Consider the following 16,915-nt stretch of genomic DNA (forward strand, 5'->3'; position numbering starts at 1 on the left):
ACAAAATATCTATATTATTAAAAACAATCTCACAAAAAAAATTCGTTAATATCATTAACTAAAAAAAATCTCACAAAAAGCCATAGGACATAGTTCTATAGTCTTGACCCAAGCCAAAAAAAAAGAATAGACTATTTTTTGGGTTAAAAAAAAAATCCCCTGAAAAAAAATCCAATAAGAATAAAAAAATTTTGGTTAAGTTAACCAAAAGAAACAATAATGATAAAAAGAGGGATAAAAAAATTAATAAAAAAAAAGACTAAAAAGGTAGTTTCGGTTTTTTGGTAAAAACTGAAAAAAATTATTATTAAAGAAATGGTTCGTGGTAACTAAGAGAGCGGAAATGACCAACAAATAAATGCATATACTTTTTTTTGTTAGTAATTAATCCATCAGAATAAAAAAAAATACAAGTTAAAATTTTAATTAACTGTAAATGTATTAGTTTAAAGATTTGTTATCGTAGTCAGTTAATTATGATATAATTATGATATGATAATTACATCGAACGCACACTTTTCAATGTTACACAATTCAAATTATTTATACAGGGTAATCTAAATATGACAAAAATTTTTTAATTAGATAGATTTGAAGATCTTCATCTTCCCTATTTGAAGTATCCCATTTTTTATTCTGACGAATTTTAGATTTAGTAAACCTTTTTCTTGTTCCTTCAAAAATATCGTTTCCTACTTTTCATAATTATAAACTTTTCAAAATTTTCTTTTTTCGATCTTCAACCCATTTCTTATTATAGTTAATTCCCATTCCCAAATCTAAAAATAGATATCTTAAAATTAAACTAAATATAATACTGCGCCCCACACAATAAATTCTCTAATTTCTATTAAAAAAAAAAAAATAGTTTTAGTAATTTCAAATTTCAAAGACATAATAATTTCATAACTTTCACCAGTTTAGATAGTGTTGATATTAGCACGCCCAAAAATAATACGACCATCTGGACGAGAAATGTGTTTTAAGATGTATATGGAGATTTAGGGTTTCGACTAGATTACAACCATTAGATGTGAGGTACTTTATTTATTTATTTGAAACACCCGGACTAGCACAGCAATTTAAAAAAATAAATATTTTAAACTGTTCCGTTAAACAAGAATTTTATTAATAGGAGATACTGAAAAAGAACCAAATTTATATTGAATAGGTGTTTATTTAACTTTAAAATAGATTATTTTACATACAAATATAATTATTGTTTACTCTCTCCCATCACTACACCAAAGAACAAAGTGAACTGGCAGGATGTTTTAGAAACGAGAAATATCTCATCAGACTATGTAAATACAAAATACCCTTGATCCTGGTTGACACGAGTCAAATTATAGAACAAGGTCTAATTCAAGAATTGACTCAGAATCAATGCGAAGTTTGTCTACAATTAAGCACTGTTAAATCAAAGTCTGCTCTTCCTTTATGATTTAATTTTTAAAGGTATGATTACAAAAAGTCACAATTTAATAATTAATGAAAATTGAAAAATCAAATAATTTATTTTATTAATATTTTAGAAAGCCATGAGATAATTTTTTAAATTAAATACGTAAATATGAAATGGAATCAGCGTTGTATAAATAAATAAACGCGTAAAAATAATATAATGTTTATAATTATACAAGTTATTTATAATATATTTTTATATTTTTAGTTCATTTAGTTATTTATAGTTCATTTATAAACAAGTTTTCATAGTAGATATTTCTTTATAATAGAAAGAAAAGATTAAAGAAAAGATAGAAAGATAGAAAGAAAGAAAGATGGAAAGAAACGATAGAAAGATTAATTATTCATCATAATTGACAACTTACTATCAAGAATATTTTAAAAGAATGTTGTTTTCACTGACATTATGAAAAATAAAACAATTAAAATAAAATTGAATTTTTTACTCATTGTAAATTTTCACGCATTAAACTATACTTTTTTTTATAAATGAATTATATTATGATAACAGTTAATAAAAAGATAGAATTATATTAATAAAAAAAATGAATATACTATTAAATTCTATTAAATTCTATTATGTAATTAGACGTGTACTACATGAAAAGAAATTAACCACTGCACTGGGAAACTATGTTACGAATGGAGAATTATAAGATGTATAAAGTCAGTATAATTATTCTTTAATAATAATAATATTTGTAACTCAACTGGCGTATGTTGTTAGTAGGATTAGACTAAACTTCGCTAAAGTTCATATATTTTGATATAATATATCAATTTTTTATGTTCCACTGGGAGCGCCGTGAAAATCACATGCGATACGAACGCCCAAATGTGGAATCTCCAGGGTTTACAACATTTATCCCATTCCTCCCACATGATAGTGCCCCACTGTTTATTTTTACACAAAAGCACCTTCGCTCTTTACCTTTTATTTAAAAAAAAACCTCGCCCTAATACCTTTATTAACATTTTTTTCGCGAAACGCGAAAGAATAAAATTTCTTAAACGTTGCACAAATTTTGTGGCTAGCTGAGCCACAATCGTATTTAAAAAAAGGATGATAATCTACAGGTTAAGTGTGCCATTACTTCAACTTATAAATTAACTCTTGAAGTCTATGAACATTAATGTCAACCATCCTTCTTAATCATTATAAACCAATCTTAATTTAGAGTAAATAAATGTTGTTGATTTAACATCTAATAAATAAGCGATCGTTTTCTTTAGAGAATTCATAAAAATGTAAATAAACAAATCGTCATTACTGTTTATTGATTTGCAGATTTGCAATTATTCCAAATTTGCAAATAATTTACATTGTTTTCATATGATATATACATGCTAACTATACTTTTAATTATTAAAAAATTTTTTTTCTTTCTCCCTACAATGTTATTTTTTATTCTTTTGATCTTTATCGGATATTACTTTCATAAATGTAGACCTGACGCAAACTCTTTTAGAGAATACATATTGACCAATAATTCTAATTCCTCTTCTTCGTCTTCTTCTTCACAAGAATTATTTAAATTTTTTAACAAACTTTTAGTTGGACAACCAAGTGTTCCAGAATTCAAACTTGATGACTATTATTGTTTTACTGTCGTAACATTCAGGGATGGAACGGCAACTTATGTAGGTTTTCTAAATAAATGGTATATATGGAGCAAGATTGAAGTAGTCGGTTCGAAAGGAAGAGGTAAAAAAAAGAATTCAGTGACAGAAATGCAAGTCATTGAAGGGTTAGCTTACGAAGATAAAGAAGTCGCTATAAGAGCCAAAGGAAAGAAGGATTGTGTGTATCATCTTTGAAGAGCGTTTTTATTATAATTTTTGTTATTTATGCAATTTTTTTTTTTTTTTTAAAAAAAAAACAGATCATACGGCAGCAAGATCATTTTTATCAGCGGCAAAGCAATTCAAAAAAATCGGTGATGAATCTAATCTTCTCGAAGCCGCAAATTGTTATGAAGATGCTTACAAAGCCTTTCAACAAGTAAAACAGAATGGTATTTTATAAATATAAAAAAATTATTTAATTGGTTTATTCGGTTATCGTCAAATTTATGTTTACCGTTTTTTTTTTCTACAGATAAAGCGCTTGAAGCGTTGGAGACGGCAGCTTCTATTCATGAAAAGAATATAAGACAAAGCACTCGTGCAGCACGTATATACGAAATATTAGCGGATCAGTATAAAAAATCGAACAGTTCACAATATAGTTTGGAAAAAGCACTTAAAGTACGTAACACTTTTTATCAATTTACCAATAAAATAAATTATTTTAATATATTTTATTACACACACACACATATATATATAGATGCATCGGAAAGCTGCTGATCTGTTCGAACTAGACGGTGATGGGTAATATATTTTAGCAATATCCTAGTTGCCACAATTTACAAATTAAATCATCTAAACTTTAATTTTCGCGTTTTTTTTATAGCCGTTTCCTATTTTCTTTAATATCGCAAGCTGAATTATCTGCTGAAATTGGATATTATGAGCAAGCAATAGATCTCTTTGACAATATAATGACACTTTCAGTAAATGATTCAGTGCTTAGTTATAAGACCAAGAGTTATATTTTTTGGCAGTGTCTTTGCATCATTGCTTTGGATGATTGGGTGAGACTTGAGAAGCAATTCAAACAATCTGTTGAACAATATCCGAGCTTTGCGGATAGTAGAGAATGTGCTTTTATAAACGTAAACTCATTCATAATGTCATTTAATTAATTATTATTAACGTTGCGATTTATTTTAATACATATATTTCTTTTTATAGAACTTGATTCAATCCAAAAATTCTTGTGATCCATCTGAATTTTCCACAGCTTGCAAAGAGTATGACCAACTTACAACATTAACACCATGGCAAACTCATATTTTACTTGAAGCCAAAAAAGTTTTAGAAGTTAAAGATCTACGATAGATAATTATTCGAATATTCAAATTATTATTTATTAAAATAGAATTATAATACATTTTATGAACATTCATTAAGCTTGACATTTTGACTAATTATTATTAAAATTCATTATACACCAACTCTATATTCATAAATCTTTTTTGCATAATAAGCTCCAACTCCAACTGATAATACACTTAATGAAAGAGTAATAGGTTTTTGGGTCTTTATAGCACGAGGAACCATGCTAAATGCTAATATAGTGGATGCAGCTTTAAAAAAAAAAAAAATTTAATTATCCGAGCTTAAGTTTCCAAAAAAAAGCGATTTTTTTTTTTACCTAGAGCTGTTTCATGCCCATAATCTTTATTTTTTTTGATGATATATCTTTAAAGCATTAAATAAAAGTTAACTTAGTCAAATTACAATGAATCTCATAGGTAATTCAGCATACCCAGCAATTCCATATAAAGTTCCAACTCCTACTCCTGCAATTAGCGAGGGCATTGAACGTGCTTTAGAATAAGCGGCGATACCTCCAATGCCACCTACCGTGTAATAAATGTAAAAGTAACTATTTTTATTATTTTTATTAATTATAGAAGAGTAAATAATAGCATGAAACTTGAAAAGTTGAGATTAAGACGATTAAGACTGGTCTAAGATTTTGTTACCCGTAAGGATAATTAAATTAAAACATACATATAACTGCCATTGTATAAGAAGGATGGTGCGACATTTTTTTTAAAAAAAAATTTATATTAATAAAATAAAGTATTAACAGTTAATAGTTAATAGTCGAAATAGTGATTTAAATCAAAATCAAAATCCATTCGCAAATTACGTTTTCAGCTTGTCACAAACGTGTAATCACCCAATAATAATTATGACCGAATTTTTTCATAGTGTGGTGTGTATATATATTATGTAATTATTTTCTAAGTAGCTTAACATTTTAGTATTTTGTTTTACTATTTTTTAGTGAAATCAAATAATTTATTTTTTTCTTAAATCAAAATTTCTTTATGGAACCAGAAGCCACAACATCACATACTTTTCCTTTTAACAATAATGAATCAGAAAGTTTATCACTCTCGACTTATTTAAACTCATGTCCGAAAATTTTTGGATATAGGTTAAAAGAAAGTGCACAACAAGAAATACTGAAAAGACTATTCTCAGAGCTATGGAATTCGAATGAAGACCATAGATCTTTATTTTTTCCAAACGGTTTTGGTGAAGGACCTGATGCGTATAAATTGAGTCTTTCACAAGGAGAAGAATATTCACCAACACAAAAAGGAAAAGCTTGTGGTCACGTCTTTAGAAAAGGAGAAGGTGTCTATCGATGCAGGTGAGAATTTCATTAGATAATTAGAGTTGGATCGAGTGGGAGTTGGTATGGGAATTGCCAAATTATATCTGATCAAGGATCTGATTTTTTTTGGTTGTTTGATTCATTTGTTATACTCTATATGAATTGTTTCACAATAACATAATTAAATTGTATCAGATGAATTAAAAATTATTTATAAAATTAAATACCACAAGATTATTTTTTTTATTCGAAGAATATTTCTAACGCAGAAAGATTATAATTATTGTTATTGCGTAGAAACTGCGCACTAGACGAAACGTGTGTCTTTTGTTCTCGTTGTTTTCATGCCACTAATCATGAAGGACATGACGTTACTTTCTCTGTGAATTCTGGATCTGGCAGTTCTGGTTGTTGTGACTGTGGTGACCCGGAGGCTTGGAAGATTCCTATACATTGTGCTTATCATTCACCAGATGCTTCTTCACCAGATTCAAGTGAATTTGAACAAATACAATATGAAGAAATATTACCTGATGATCTGTTAGATTCCATTCACGTTACTATTTCTACTGTCCTTGATTTCATATTGGACACTTTATATGCTTCCCCTGAGGAGATGTCTCCCCTTAGTGAGGAAGAAGTCAGAGAGGAAGCTAAACGAGCTGCCAATTTTATTAGAGATCCTATAAATAATGTTGATGAGGAGAAATTATTCGCGGTTGTACTTTGGAATGATGAACATCATTCTTTTCACGAAGTGATTGAACAACTAATGGATGCAACCAGTTGTAGCAAAGCAGAAGCAAAAGCAATAGCTGAAAGAGTTGATTCTTATGTACGTAATGTGGCTAAATTTGTATTTTTGTTGTTAATATATGTCCGATGAAAAAATCATTTGTTTTTAATATGAACGTATTTTATATTTTTAATCAGGGACGTGATATTGTTCAAATATCTGAAGATATACAACGTCTTCTTAACATAGCACGTGCAATAACATCGATAGGACTTGCTGTTACTGTACGTTCCGCGCGTGATACTTTCCGTGAAGGAATGTGTGGTCTTTTCATTGATTGGTTAAAAGATCTTGCAGGAGGCAAAATTGGTTCGAATGTTACTATATTGAGAAATATAATTTGTGAAGAATTATGTAAAGAATGTAAAGTATGGAATAAATCTCGTAATGCAAAACGAGCAAAGATTGATGAAAAATGGAGGATTCTTAATGATATTGGCATAGGGGACACACGAAATGGTGAAACAGAAGGCACCACAAGTGAATATATGAGTGATGATGAAATGGTAATGATTGATGATGACAATGAAAATAATGAAGATGATGCTTCTAACAATTATAAGCGATCCTCAGAATTTAGCGGTGATTATGATATATCAATGGAAGAGGATTCTAGTGATACAATTGAACCAATGGATGAAGATGAATCTATAATATATCGTGGAACCTCTTCATTGATGAAAACAGTAGAAGATTTTAAAAAAGAGTTGCGATTGGATAGATTGTTGATCTTAGATTTAAGGCTTTGGAAAGAAGCAAGAGCCGGATTAAGGGAATTGTACATTGGAACATTAGTAATAAATCCAGAGTACAAAAAAATAATGGGTATATTTTTTTTTTAAAAAAAAATATATTCTTTAATTTACTTGGTTTTTTTTTTAATTACAATTCAACATTTATTTGCCTTTAGGTATCCGTTTTGCTCGCAATTACGTTAACCTTGCAAAAGCATTTCTTACTCCTGACCGCGAACCTGAACATTCAATTATTCTTTTTTCTGTTCAACTTTTTACTGTTCCCACTATTTCTACAATTCTTGTCACCCAATATAAATTCCTTACGACAATTTTTACTATACTTCATACATTTTTTACTTCCAACGCTGTTGGAGATGATTTAGATAGCATCGATCTAAATGCTAAAATCGATTGTGATTCCGAGGCCTTCAAAAATCGCCGTTACTTTCATGTATTTCAAGATCTTCGTTATATTATCAGTAATGATTCTGTAGAAAAAACTGTGCCAAAAAATCCTCATTATTTGCAACAATACCTGAATCTAATCGCATTATTTCATGGAATGAATCTAAACATTCGTGCAACTCAACAACATGTTGAGTATGAAAATGATAGTTGGGTTAATGCATTTAACGTCACTTTGCAAATTGCGAAAAGTTGCCGTCAATTTTCTGAATGTTATACTGGTAATACCAGAACACTGTGTGTAACAATTCGTAAAGTTTTAAGAAAATTGTACGAATTAAGTTCAAGGCGTGATAACGATGATGATGATGATGATGATGATGATGATGATAAAATGGACGAAACTTGCGATGCTCAACATGAAACTCCTTATCACTCTAGTGTTTGGGGAACATCTACACCTGGCTCATATGGTCCTTTCGCAAAATTTTCAGATGAAGAAAGCGAAGATAAAGAGAGCAATCTTTCGTCGTTGCGGGGAACTGAATTTCATGATGTGATATTTCATCAAAGTCCTTATTTTCTTTCATTTCGAGTTGTTAAATTTGAAGTTGCTTCACAACCCGTTAGCTTTCACAATCCTTTACATTGGTTTTTGGCCGAATTATTGGAAAATGTTAATTTATTGGATGACGAGTTGTTAATACAACATGGTTTTGGTAATTTCCAAAGTATGATAGGTCTCGATACTGAAAGCAATGAAGAAGTGGTTCAACGTGTTAAAGAAAAAATTTTAGGAGTATTTGACTATCCATTACGAGGTAAGTTACAATTGTTAATCACGATAAATAATAAAACTATAATAATAATGTTTCTCTTTTTGTTTGGATCTTTTATAGTATTAGTTCTATTAGTACAAATTCGTGCTGGGTTATGGGTACGAAATGGATTTGGAATTCGTGGTCAAGTACGTATAATTTTTGAAGTATTATATAATTTTTATTTTATGATTTAAATCTTATTATTTTTATTCATTAAAGTGCCACCATTATCGTGAAATTTCTCTACGTGAAAATACTTTTGATGAGGATATATTCTTATTGCAAACAGCTTTTATTATATTAGATCCAAATATAGTTCTTGCCACTATTTTAGATCGGTTCGATCTTGTGGAGTGGTTCAACGGCGGAACTGATCATAAAATATATGATAATTCACAATTGACCTTTATTTCTGAAGAATTATTGACACTTTTGATTATATGCGTTAGCGAGCGTTCAAATGCAGCTGGATTGACCATAGAACAAGAAATTAAAAGAGAAATTATTCATGGGCTTTGTTTAGGACCAATCGCTTACTCGGAGCTTATAAAACGTATACCAGAACGTTTAACACAAAATTCAATGTTTGACGAGATATTAGTCAAACTTGCCAATTATAGAGCACCAGATAGTTTGACTGATCATGGTATTTATGAGCTTCATGACGAATATTTTGATGAAGTTGACCCGTATTTTGTTCATTATTCTCGCAATAATAGAGAAGAGGCTGAGGAAGCTTTGAAAAGTAGATTAAAGAAAAAAGATGGAACTCACTCTACTCCATTGTTAATACCAAAATTGCTTCCTATAAAAAGTGGACCATATACTAAACTGGGTAACATTTTACATACACGTTTGTTAAATCAATTAATTTATTATGCACTTTTGCATGTAAGAAATGATGAAAAGATAAAATCTGACACACTTGTAGAAGAGGCATTGCATTTGATAATGTTGGCTCTTTTAGATGAAAATAATAATATCGTTGGAGAAAGCAAACGGAAGGGGAAACAAAAGGCTACTGATACTTCTATTTCATCAGATATAGATGAGGAAATGACAGGTTTTATATATTATGCAGTATCTGACTTTTTCCAAGTGGATATGAAACCTCAGGGTACTTGTTTATTGGATCTTTTATTACAACTTTCTTGTGAACAAAATTTCAAAGAATTTCATAATAAGCTAGATTTTATTATAAGTAAATTTGAACAATTTGGTAGTGATAGTGTAAAAATAAAAATAGATCAGCATCGCGAGAAGGTACGTATCGATTTACAATCAAAAGGAACCGAGGATAGTGAACTTTCAGAGTATGAACGCAAGAAACAAGCAGCCAGAGAGAGACAGAAGAAAATTATGGAGCAATTTGCCAAAGCTCAACAAAGTTTCATAGAAAAACATGAAGATTTATATGAGGAATATGAGGATATGGAAGAAGATTGGGAGCATCCTGCAAGCGAAGTACAATCAGGAACTGATTCTTCAAAACCGATGGAAACAATTTGGTCGTATCCTGCAGGAACTTGTATAGTGTGCCAGGAAGAAACAAATGCATCTTCATTATATGGGATGCTTGGATTAATTCAACCATCATCATTATTACGTCGTACTCCATTTGATGATAAGGATTATGTTTTTGAAGTTGTTAATTTACCTGAAAATTTAGATTTCACTTATGACCGATCAGTTCCATATGGGGTTGCATCCTCAATTTATAATAATGATGCAACATCATCATCTGAACCCTCGCACTTAAGTAAAGGATTTCCTTCAAAGTCATGTCGACAGGGATTATATGCTTCTACCTGTGGGCATTTAATGCATGTGAAGTGTTTTGATACCTATTTCGCTTCATTGGAACAACGACATCAATTACAATTAGCAAGGAATCATCCTGAAGATGTCAAACGCAAAGAATTTATGTGTCCATTGTGCAAAAGTTTGGGTAACGTTTTATTACCGATAATTTGGAAAACTAAAAAGGAAGTATTTCCAGGAATATTGGACACTCAAGAAGACTATGATACTTGGTTACGTGATAAAGTTGGTCCTGGTTTGGAGAAATTGAAATCATCCTTTTCTGCGGGATCAAATTTACCATTTTCTCATAATGATCCAAATAATTATACAACTTTCACCACCGGAACGCCTATCGATGCGAGAGAGATGTCCACTAATACAGGTTTTTCAAACTTTACTCAAACCCAACAAAGGCGACGAAATAGTAGTATTAGGGATGCACTTACTCAATTTGTACACATGTTAAGAACTCCAGTTGCAAACCAGAATAATGACGAAAGTGGCTCTTCTACAGCTGTTTCTGATGACTTTTCTGTCCAGGGATCATCTACGAGAGAAGCGTCCGCAGTTTCTGATGACGAAGATCAAGAAAGCATTCGTCGTATGTACAATCGTTTGGCAGATGTTGTGCAAATGGCGTATCGAAATATAACACCGGAAATTACTTTCCAAACTGTGCCATTAAAATCTATCGAATATATGTGGGATTTATTCGGCTACACAATCTCATGCATTGAAATAGGCCAGCGAGGGATTGGTAAAACTACAAGCGAAGGTCTTGTTGGACCGACATTAATAGATGGAATCAATTCACAAACATTAACACTATTAAGAGTTCTCTCAGAAACAATATTTACTTATATAAATACAATGCTAGTTGGCCAAACTGGTGAATTTGGATTGAAACAGATAACTTTACATAGGAATCAACAAATATTTTATGGTTATCCATTGTTCCAACAAGAAGAAAATGTACAAAATATTGGATCAAAACCTTTTGCTGATGATAAAAGGAAAATGATTGGGCCATATGGGCCAAGCTTTTTGTTTACACAGGTTAAACCTTTATTACTTGAAGATCCTTTCTTTGTTCTTGTAGAAATTTGTGTGTGCACAGCTTCTGTGACTGAATACGAGGTATATCATATGATGCGATTGTTATATACGGCCGAAATTGTTAAAGTAATAGTGTCATTGATCGAATCTGCTATCAATGATAAAACAAAGGAGTGGATAGATGATGATCGAGTTAAGAAGAAATTTAACGGATTACGAGATACTTCAATAAGAGATTTTGTTATATGGGTTGCAAAACAAGTAGGCAACAATGAACATGATATCGTAAAATTTTTGGATGGAATCGATGAATCGACTTTTATAAAACTTATTAAGACATTCTGTTTACCTTATTTGAGAAAATGTGTCATTCTTTTGCATGCAATGTTTGGAGTTGCATTTCCAAAAGGAGTTGATACAGATGAGACTGAACTCACGAGATTAACCAAATTGCTTGGATTTCCTTCAGTAGAACATATTTGTTCAATACCTACCACATCAGCAAACGATATAACGATGTTGTCGGTTATTTCGGGATGGTGTAATCATTTGTATACGCTCCGACAAGTGCCGCCATCTCCAATAACACCATCAGGAACACCACATGATATAAGTATGATTCACGGTCTTCTTGTATCAAGTGGAGTAACTTCGGGTAACTCACAAGCGCCACAAGAACATCATCAGTTATATCAAAAAATTGATGTTAAAGTCAATCATCCAGCTATATTTGAACTTGTAGGTTTACCAAAGAGATTAGATTCTTTATTTGAAGAAAGCCTGAAGAAAGTTTGCAAAAAATGTAAAACAGTGCCACATGATCCAGCCTTATGTCTATTGTGTGGTACATTCGTATGTAGCCAAAGCTACTGCTGTTCAGAAAATGATCGTGGTGATAATGATCGAGGTGAATGTAATCTTCATACAAAAAGGTAACCAATTTTAATTATTTAATGTCTTCCGCTTCATATTTCATTATTGTGTTTTAAGTTTAATAATTTCTTCATTTTTTTTCATAGTTGTGGTGGAGATATAGGGATTTATTTATTAGTAAAGAAATGTGTAATACTTTTACTTCATGTTGATAACGGTTGTTTTATGAATGCACCGTACCTTGATACACATGGAGAAACGGATCTTGGATTAAAGTAATATTATCATTCTAGTTTAGCTTATTGACTTTAATTATTATTAACTTTCATTTACTAAACATTTTTTTATTTATTTAGGAGAGGAAGACCACAATTCCTTAATCAAAAACGATATGATGAAATTCGTAAATTATGGTTAACGCATGGCGTACCGATACATGTTGCAAGAAAGATTGAACAGACATTTGATTTAGGGGGATGGCCAACAATGTGAATATATAGGAACTATAATTTTTTTTTATTTAGTTTTTCTTTTATTAATTTTATTAGGTTATTCTTTCTATATCAAAGAATGCAAAAAAAAGTTATTTCTTTAATTTTATGAGATTAAAAAAAAGCTATATAATTTTCTTTTGTATTTTAAACCTTTTGCTATATATAATAAAAATGATTCACTTCGTTGAATTTAGATAGCGTAACCACCAAAAAAATCATGAATCACGTGTTCTCAAATTATTCATCTCATTTTTTTAGTTGTTACGCTTGGAAAAGATATATCACTTTTTATTTCATATCCAATATTTTTTTTTTTATTGTACTATTTATCTTATATTTATTTTCATAACTAATATAGTTAATTTAAGCCTGTTGGTAATTCAAATATAAGATCGCTAAATTGCTAAATTTCTAAGTAAATTACTTAATACAGATATATTAGTTAAAGATCTTAAAATTAATTATATTTACATTTTAATAACAAGTAGTTTAAAAATATAAAATATTTACTAATTTCTATTCTAAGACCTATTTATCTGTCTTTTCAGAAAGATTGTTCGATGACCTATGCTTTTTATTTCCCTTTCTTCACTTTGAGAATCAGAATCCGGCTTCTGTGCCTCCTCCAACAGCCATACAATATGTCCGAGAACCTTTTCCACCTTAATTTGCAAATTCTCGTCGTTATAAACAACGACCACTGGTTCCGATAGTTTGAAGCTCGGCCAACTTGATCATCCCATCGAGCATCCATGAAATAGAATTTTTCGGCATCAGTAACTATCCCAAAAACTTTCCGAACGTCTGACCCTCCTCCATTTCATTGTCCTTGCGCTTACGATTAAATAAAGATGACTCTAGCTGGACTGCACATTTGAGCAACGCCTTTCACAAAATCATCTTTTTTTACCTCCGTGACCCTAACCGTTTATGCTGTTTGGCGCAAGTCAATCGCGAAATCGAGAGGTCCGTACCCATTCGGTCCTGAAATAACTTTTTGAGGGTGGATCTTCCCCTTGAAATTATTCGCTCCAGCAAGCAAGAATAGACGTATAATGATTTCGTGGCTTCGATTGAAAGTAAACTGAATGGGAGTGTTGTCGAGGCGGGATTTTAATTCTACCATGAGTCCGTTCAACGATTCCTGGGATGGTTTAATGTTACCGCACGAAAAAACAGGGAAGACTACAATCGTTGTAGTGTTTGGAATCGAATATATTCGAATATACTCGAGTATTCATTTAAATTTATAAAGTGTATTCGAATAATATTCGAATAAGTTAAATTTTCTTTTATAGTAATGATTTACATAATTTTTAGCCCGAATTATGATTTTAACTCAGTTAAATTTAAGGATTTAACGCCCAATTAGAATTTTAACTATACTATATCTGGCTAAATGAATACTCGAATAACCATTCGAATACTCGAGTTATTCGAATAACTGTTACATGATTCCAAACACTAAATTGTTGGATCCTCCGTCTCTCCATCAAGATCGTAAAGCTGACACACTTTTGGGAACGTCCAATCCGAAAAAACTTTCAAGGGTGTTTCTATAAACTTGAGATTGTTCTTTGACACGAACAGCTGGAGCATTTCACGAAGGTCTTGATCGTTTAGGGGGGAGTATTTTCCGCTGTCATTTATTATGCTTAGCACCGCTCCATCATTTGCAAGTGCCGGTGGTTTCTCCATTTTACGTATATACTTTTTGAGGTTATCGAGGGTCGCATTGTTCGATATTCATGGTCCACTTGAAAACCCTTCGTTCGTTTAGGACTAACGACAAACAGGGCGGACATCCCCATATTATCAAGATATTGCCGATCATTTTGCCGATCACTCGTCCAATATTATCACAAAAAAATACCGTTGAATTAGTTTTTTCACAAATTCTACATAATAATGTATAAAATTTCGATTTTATTTACTTTATTTATTTATTGTTAATAAATTAGTTCTTAAAATAATTCATAAAGATTTTGTCAAATATCAAACATATATCAATTTTACAATAATTGTAAACATTTATTTAATGATAACTTTTGGGTTATCAAAAATTTTCCAGGTTTATTTTAGCCATTGATTCTTGAATACCTAAATAATATACTGTAAAAGTTTCAAGTTTCGCCCGAAGATCTGTGGCTTCGCCGAAGCTTCAAAGTCAGATTAGCAGATGATCGGCATATATATAGCATATATATTAATTATTGAAAATTTGACGTAAAACCTAACTTTGGAAACACACCTTATTTTTCCACAATACTTTTATATTAAATTATTGATAAATGAAACTATTAAATAAAATAATTTAACATAAATTGTCAGAACATTTATTGCTTGGAATAAAGCTTCAAATTTAACGTGATATCACTTATACAAGTGATCGACATTGTGATATAATGCATGTCCGCCCTGTTACTAACGACAACGCATAGCGGACATCTCTATTTTATCACAATACTGATGATTATTTGTTGATCATTTGCCGATCATTTATTCAATTATATCCCATAATATAAATACCGTTGCTAAAAAAATTTACATAATAATATATGCTCAAATTTTACAAATAACTTAAATTTGGTTTTAATTTATTGCATATTAAATTTCATTAGAAACTTTTTAGCTTTTATTAATATTTGGCATATATTTATTCATTTTACAAAATTATTCACTAAATATGTTACTAATAAAAAACCTGCATTATGAATCAGATCACTGCATTATTTTTTTATTGATTCTAGGAATATTTGTGCAAAGTATTGAGTTTCGCCCATCTCCGCCCATCAAATTTTGTCTGATGATCGGCAAAAACTTATGAATTATCATATATGAATAATGTGTTATAAAAATATTAAAAAATTATGCTAACAATTATATAATTAAAATTATATGATAATCCAATGCTTAGCTTAGATTTCCATAATTTTTTTGCCACATTATTTTGAAAATATTTGTGGCTTTTGCAATAAATTTTAAAATCCGGAATTATGTGATCGGCAATGATCGGCAAGGTGATATAAACATGTCCGCCATGCTGTCGAACGCTATAATGCAACAACCTGGTTAGATCCTGGCCAGGAAAAAAAATTACGCATGCTGAGTCAGATGTATTAGCAACACAGGTTTTCCGAGATACAGATATCGGTAATTTTCAAGCTGAATGTATCATGATTTGATTAAATTTTATTTATAAGCATTTCATATTACAAGCTAATGTATAATACTTTTAAACTAGCTGGGGAAAAAGAAAGAAATTATAAAATTAAGAAAATGAGAAGAAAATAGTAAGAGGAGGGAGGTTTAACTAATTTAAAACTTGAAATAAATTGAGCTACTAGAATTCTAGTTTGCTATCTCTGCAACTAATAGTGTAATCAATTATTAAAAATAACTTTCAATACAAATTTTGTATATATTATAAGATAATGATATAGTTGCGATAAAAAGAAAGAAACCGGGTTTTCTGTTACGAATAGCAACCGAAACAATCGTAACAAGTAGAAAAGTCCCTAGTATTTTCCCTTGAACGTCGAGATCTACTTGAAAAGTGCTTTGTAATTGAGAGATGTCTTCATTTCTTTCATGATTAAATTGTAAAGAAATATTATCATAATCGTTGGTGAGAATTATGCTGAGATTTGTTCCAGAACTTTTCAAGTATTCCACTCCTAAAATGTTTACGTCCGTAAAGTGGGAATTGATGGGAGGCAAGTAAACGACAGTACGTTTGTTGTTTATGAACACTTGATAAATTGGTGTGCGAGATTGTAGTTTGAAAGATTCGTACACTTCTTCGCAAATGTATGTTTTTGGGGACCCAGTGTCCAGTATAAAGTGGACGTTTTTTGTTTTTTGTTTGATAGTAACCGGTAAAGAGACGATGACTCTTAAATTAGAGCCGAATATCACGCCGTTTGTTTCCTTTAATTCTGTTTGTTGAGTATCCGATAAGTATTGAATTTTAAGATCTTTAGATATTGTTTCATGGAGGTCTTTGGAATTGAGATCAATCAAGAGAAGGTCAAACATATCGGCAGGATAATCATCATTCCCAAGCATCTTGTAATATATTTATATCTACAGCGGAGTTTAGAAAAGTTTTTAATTTATCTTTATCCATGACGAAAGTTTATTTTATTTTCTAAGTCACGTTCATTAATGGATCATCTCGTGATTTACATAACCAATGAAAATGATATGTAAAGCCATTTGACTCA

At 30.6% G+C, this 16,915-nt stretch overlaps 4 protein-coding genes across 4 annotated transcripts; 2 read left to right on the forward strand and 2 right to left on the reverse strand.

Annotated features, from left to right (window-relative positions):
- Positions 1 to 2,862: 2,862 nt before the first annotated feature.
- On the forward strand, positions 2,863 to 4,410 carry OCT59_022701 (uncharacterized protein; the record flags this gene model as incomplete). Its single annotated transcript, XM_066144937.1, has 6 exons — positions 2,863 to 3,268; positions 3,351 to 3,482; positions 3,566 to 3,714; positions 3,797 to 3,840; positions 3,923 to 4,184; positions 4,264 to 4,410. 6 exons carry the CDS (start codon positions 2,863 to 2,865, stop codon positions 4,408 to 4,410), a joined length of 1,140 nt encoding a protein of 379 aa, XP_066006351.1.
- OCT59_022702 (uncharacterized protein) lies at positions 4,404 to 5,194 on the reverse strand. Its single transcript, XM_025315576.2, has 4 exons — positions 5,089 to 5,194; positions 4,841 to 4,934; positions 4,727 to 4,773; positions 4,404 to 4,658 (listed from the first exon to the last, which is right to left on the reverse strand). Exons 1-4 carry the CDS (start codon positions 5,123 to 5,125, stop codon positions 4,516 to 4,518), a joined length of 321 nt encoding a protein of 106 aa, XP_025182429.2. The 5' UTR covers positions 5,126 to 5,194; the 3' UTR covers positions 4,404 to 4,515.
- Positions 5,195 to 5,411: 217 nt separating this feature from the next.
- OCT59_022703 (uncharacterized protein) lies at positions 5,412 to 14,665 on the forward strand (the record flags this gene model as incomplete). Its single annotated transcript, XM_025315577.2, has 8 exons — positions 5,412 to 5,740; positions 6,002 to 6,539; positions 6,638 to 7,325; positions 7,411 to 8,463; positions 8,542 to 8,609; positions 8,683 to 12,254; positions 12,342 to 12,470; positions 12,552 to 14,665. 8 exons carry the CDS (start codon positions 5,412 to 5,414, stop codon positions 12,685 to 12,687), a joined length of 6,513 nt encoding a protein of 2,170 aa, XP_025182430.1. The 3' UTR covers positions 12,688 to 14,665.
- Positions 14,666 to 16,079: 1,414 nt separating this feature from the next.
- On the reverse strand, positions 16,080 to 16,757 carry OCT59_022704 (uncharacterized protein; the record flags this gene model as incomplete). The annotated part of the gene is made up of 1 exon (XM_025315578.2): positions 16,080 to 16,757. One exon carries the CDS (start codon positions 16,755 to 16,757, stop codon positions 16,080 to 16,082), a length of 678 nt encoding a protein of 225 aa, XP_025182431.1.
- Between the last annotated feature and the right edge of the window lie 158 nt (positions 16,758 to 16,915).

Source organism: Rhizophagus irregularis, chromosome 31 (assembly GCF_026210795.1).
Source record: "Rhizophagus irregularis chromosome 31, complete sequence".
NCBI lineage: Eukaryota > Fungi > Glomeromycota > Glomeromycetes > Glomerales > Glomeraceae > Rhizophagus > Rhizophagus irregularis.

What these genes read in the sequence shown, in the direction of transcription:
- OCT59_022702 (XM_025315576.2), bottom strand. Translation starts at nt 5,125, where the DNA reads ATGTCGCACCATCCTTCTTATACAATGGCAGTTATAT. An exon ending in ACTTTATATGGAATTGCTGG is followed by an intron (nt 4,774 to 4,840) that starts GTATGCTGAATT and finishes AATGCTTTAAAG; the next exon opens with ATATATCATCAAAAAAAATA. An exon ending in TGGGCATGAAACAGCTCTAG is followed by an intron (nt 4,659 to 4,726) that starts GTAAAAAAAAAA and finishes TTTTTTTTAAAG; the next exon opens with CTGCATCCACTATATTAGCA.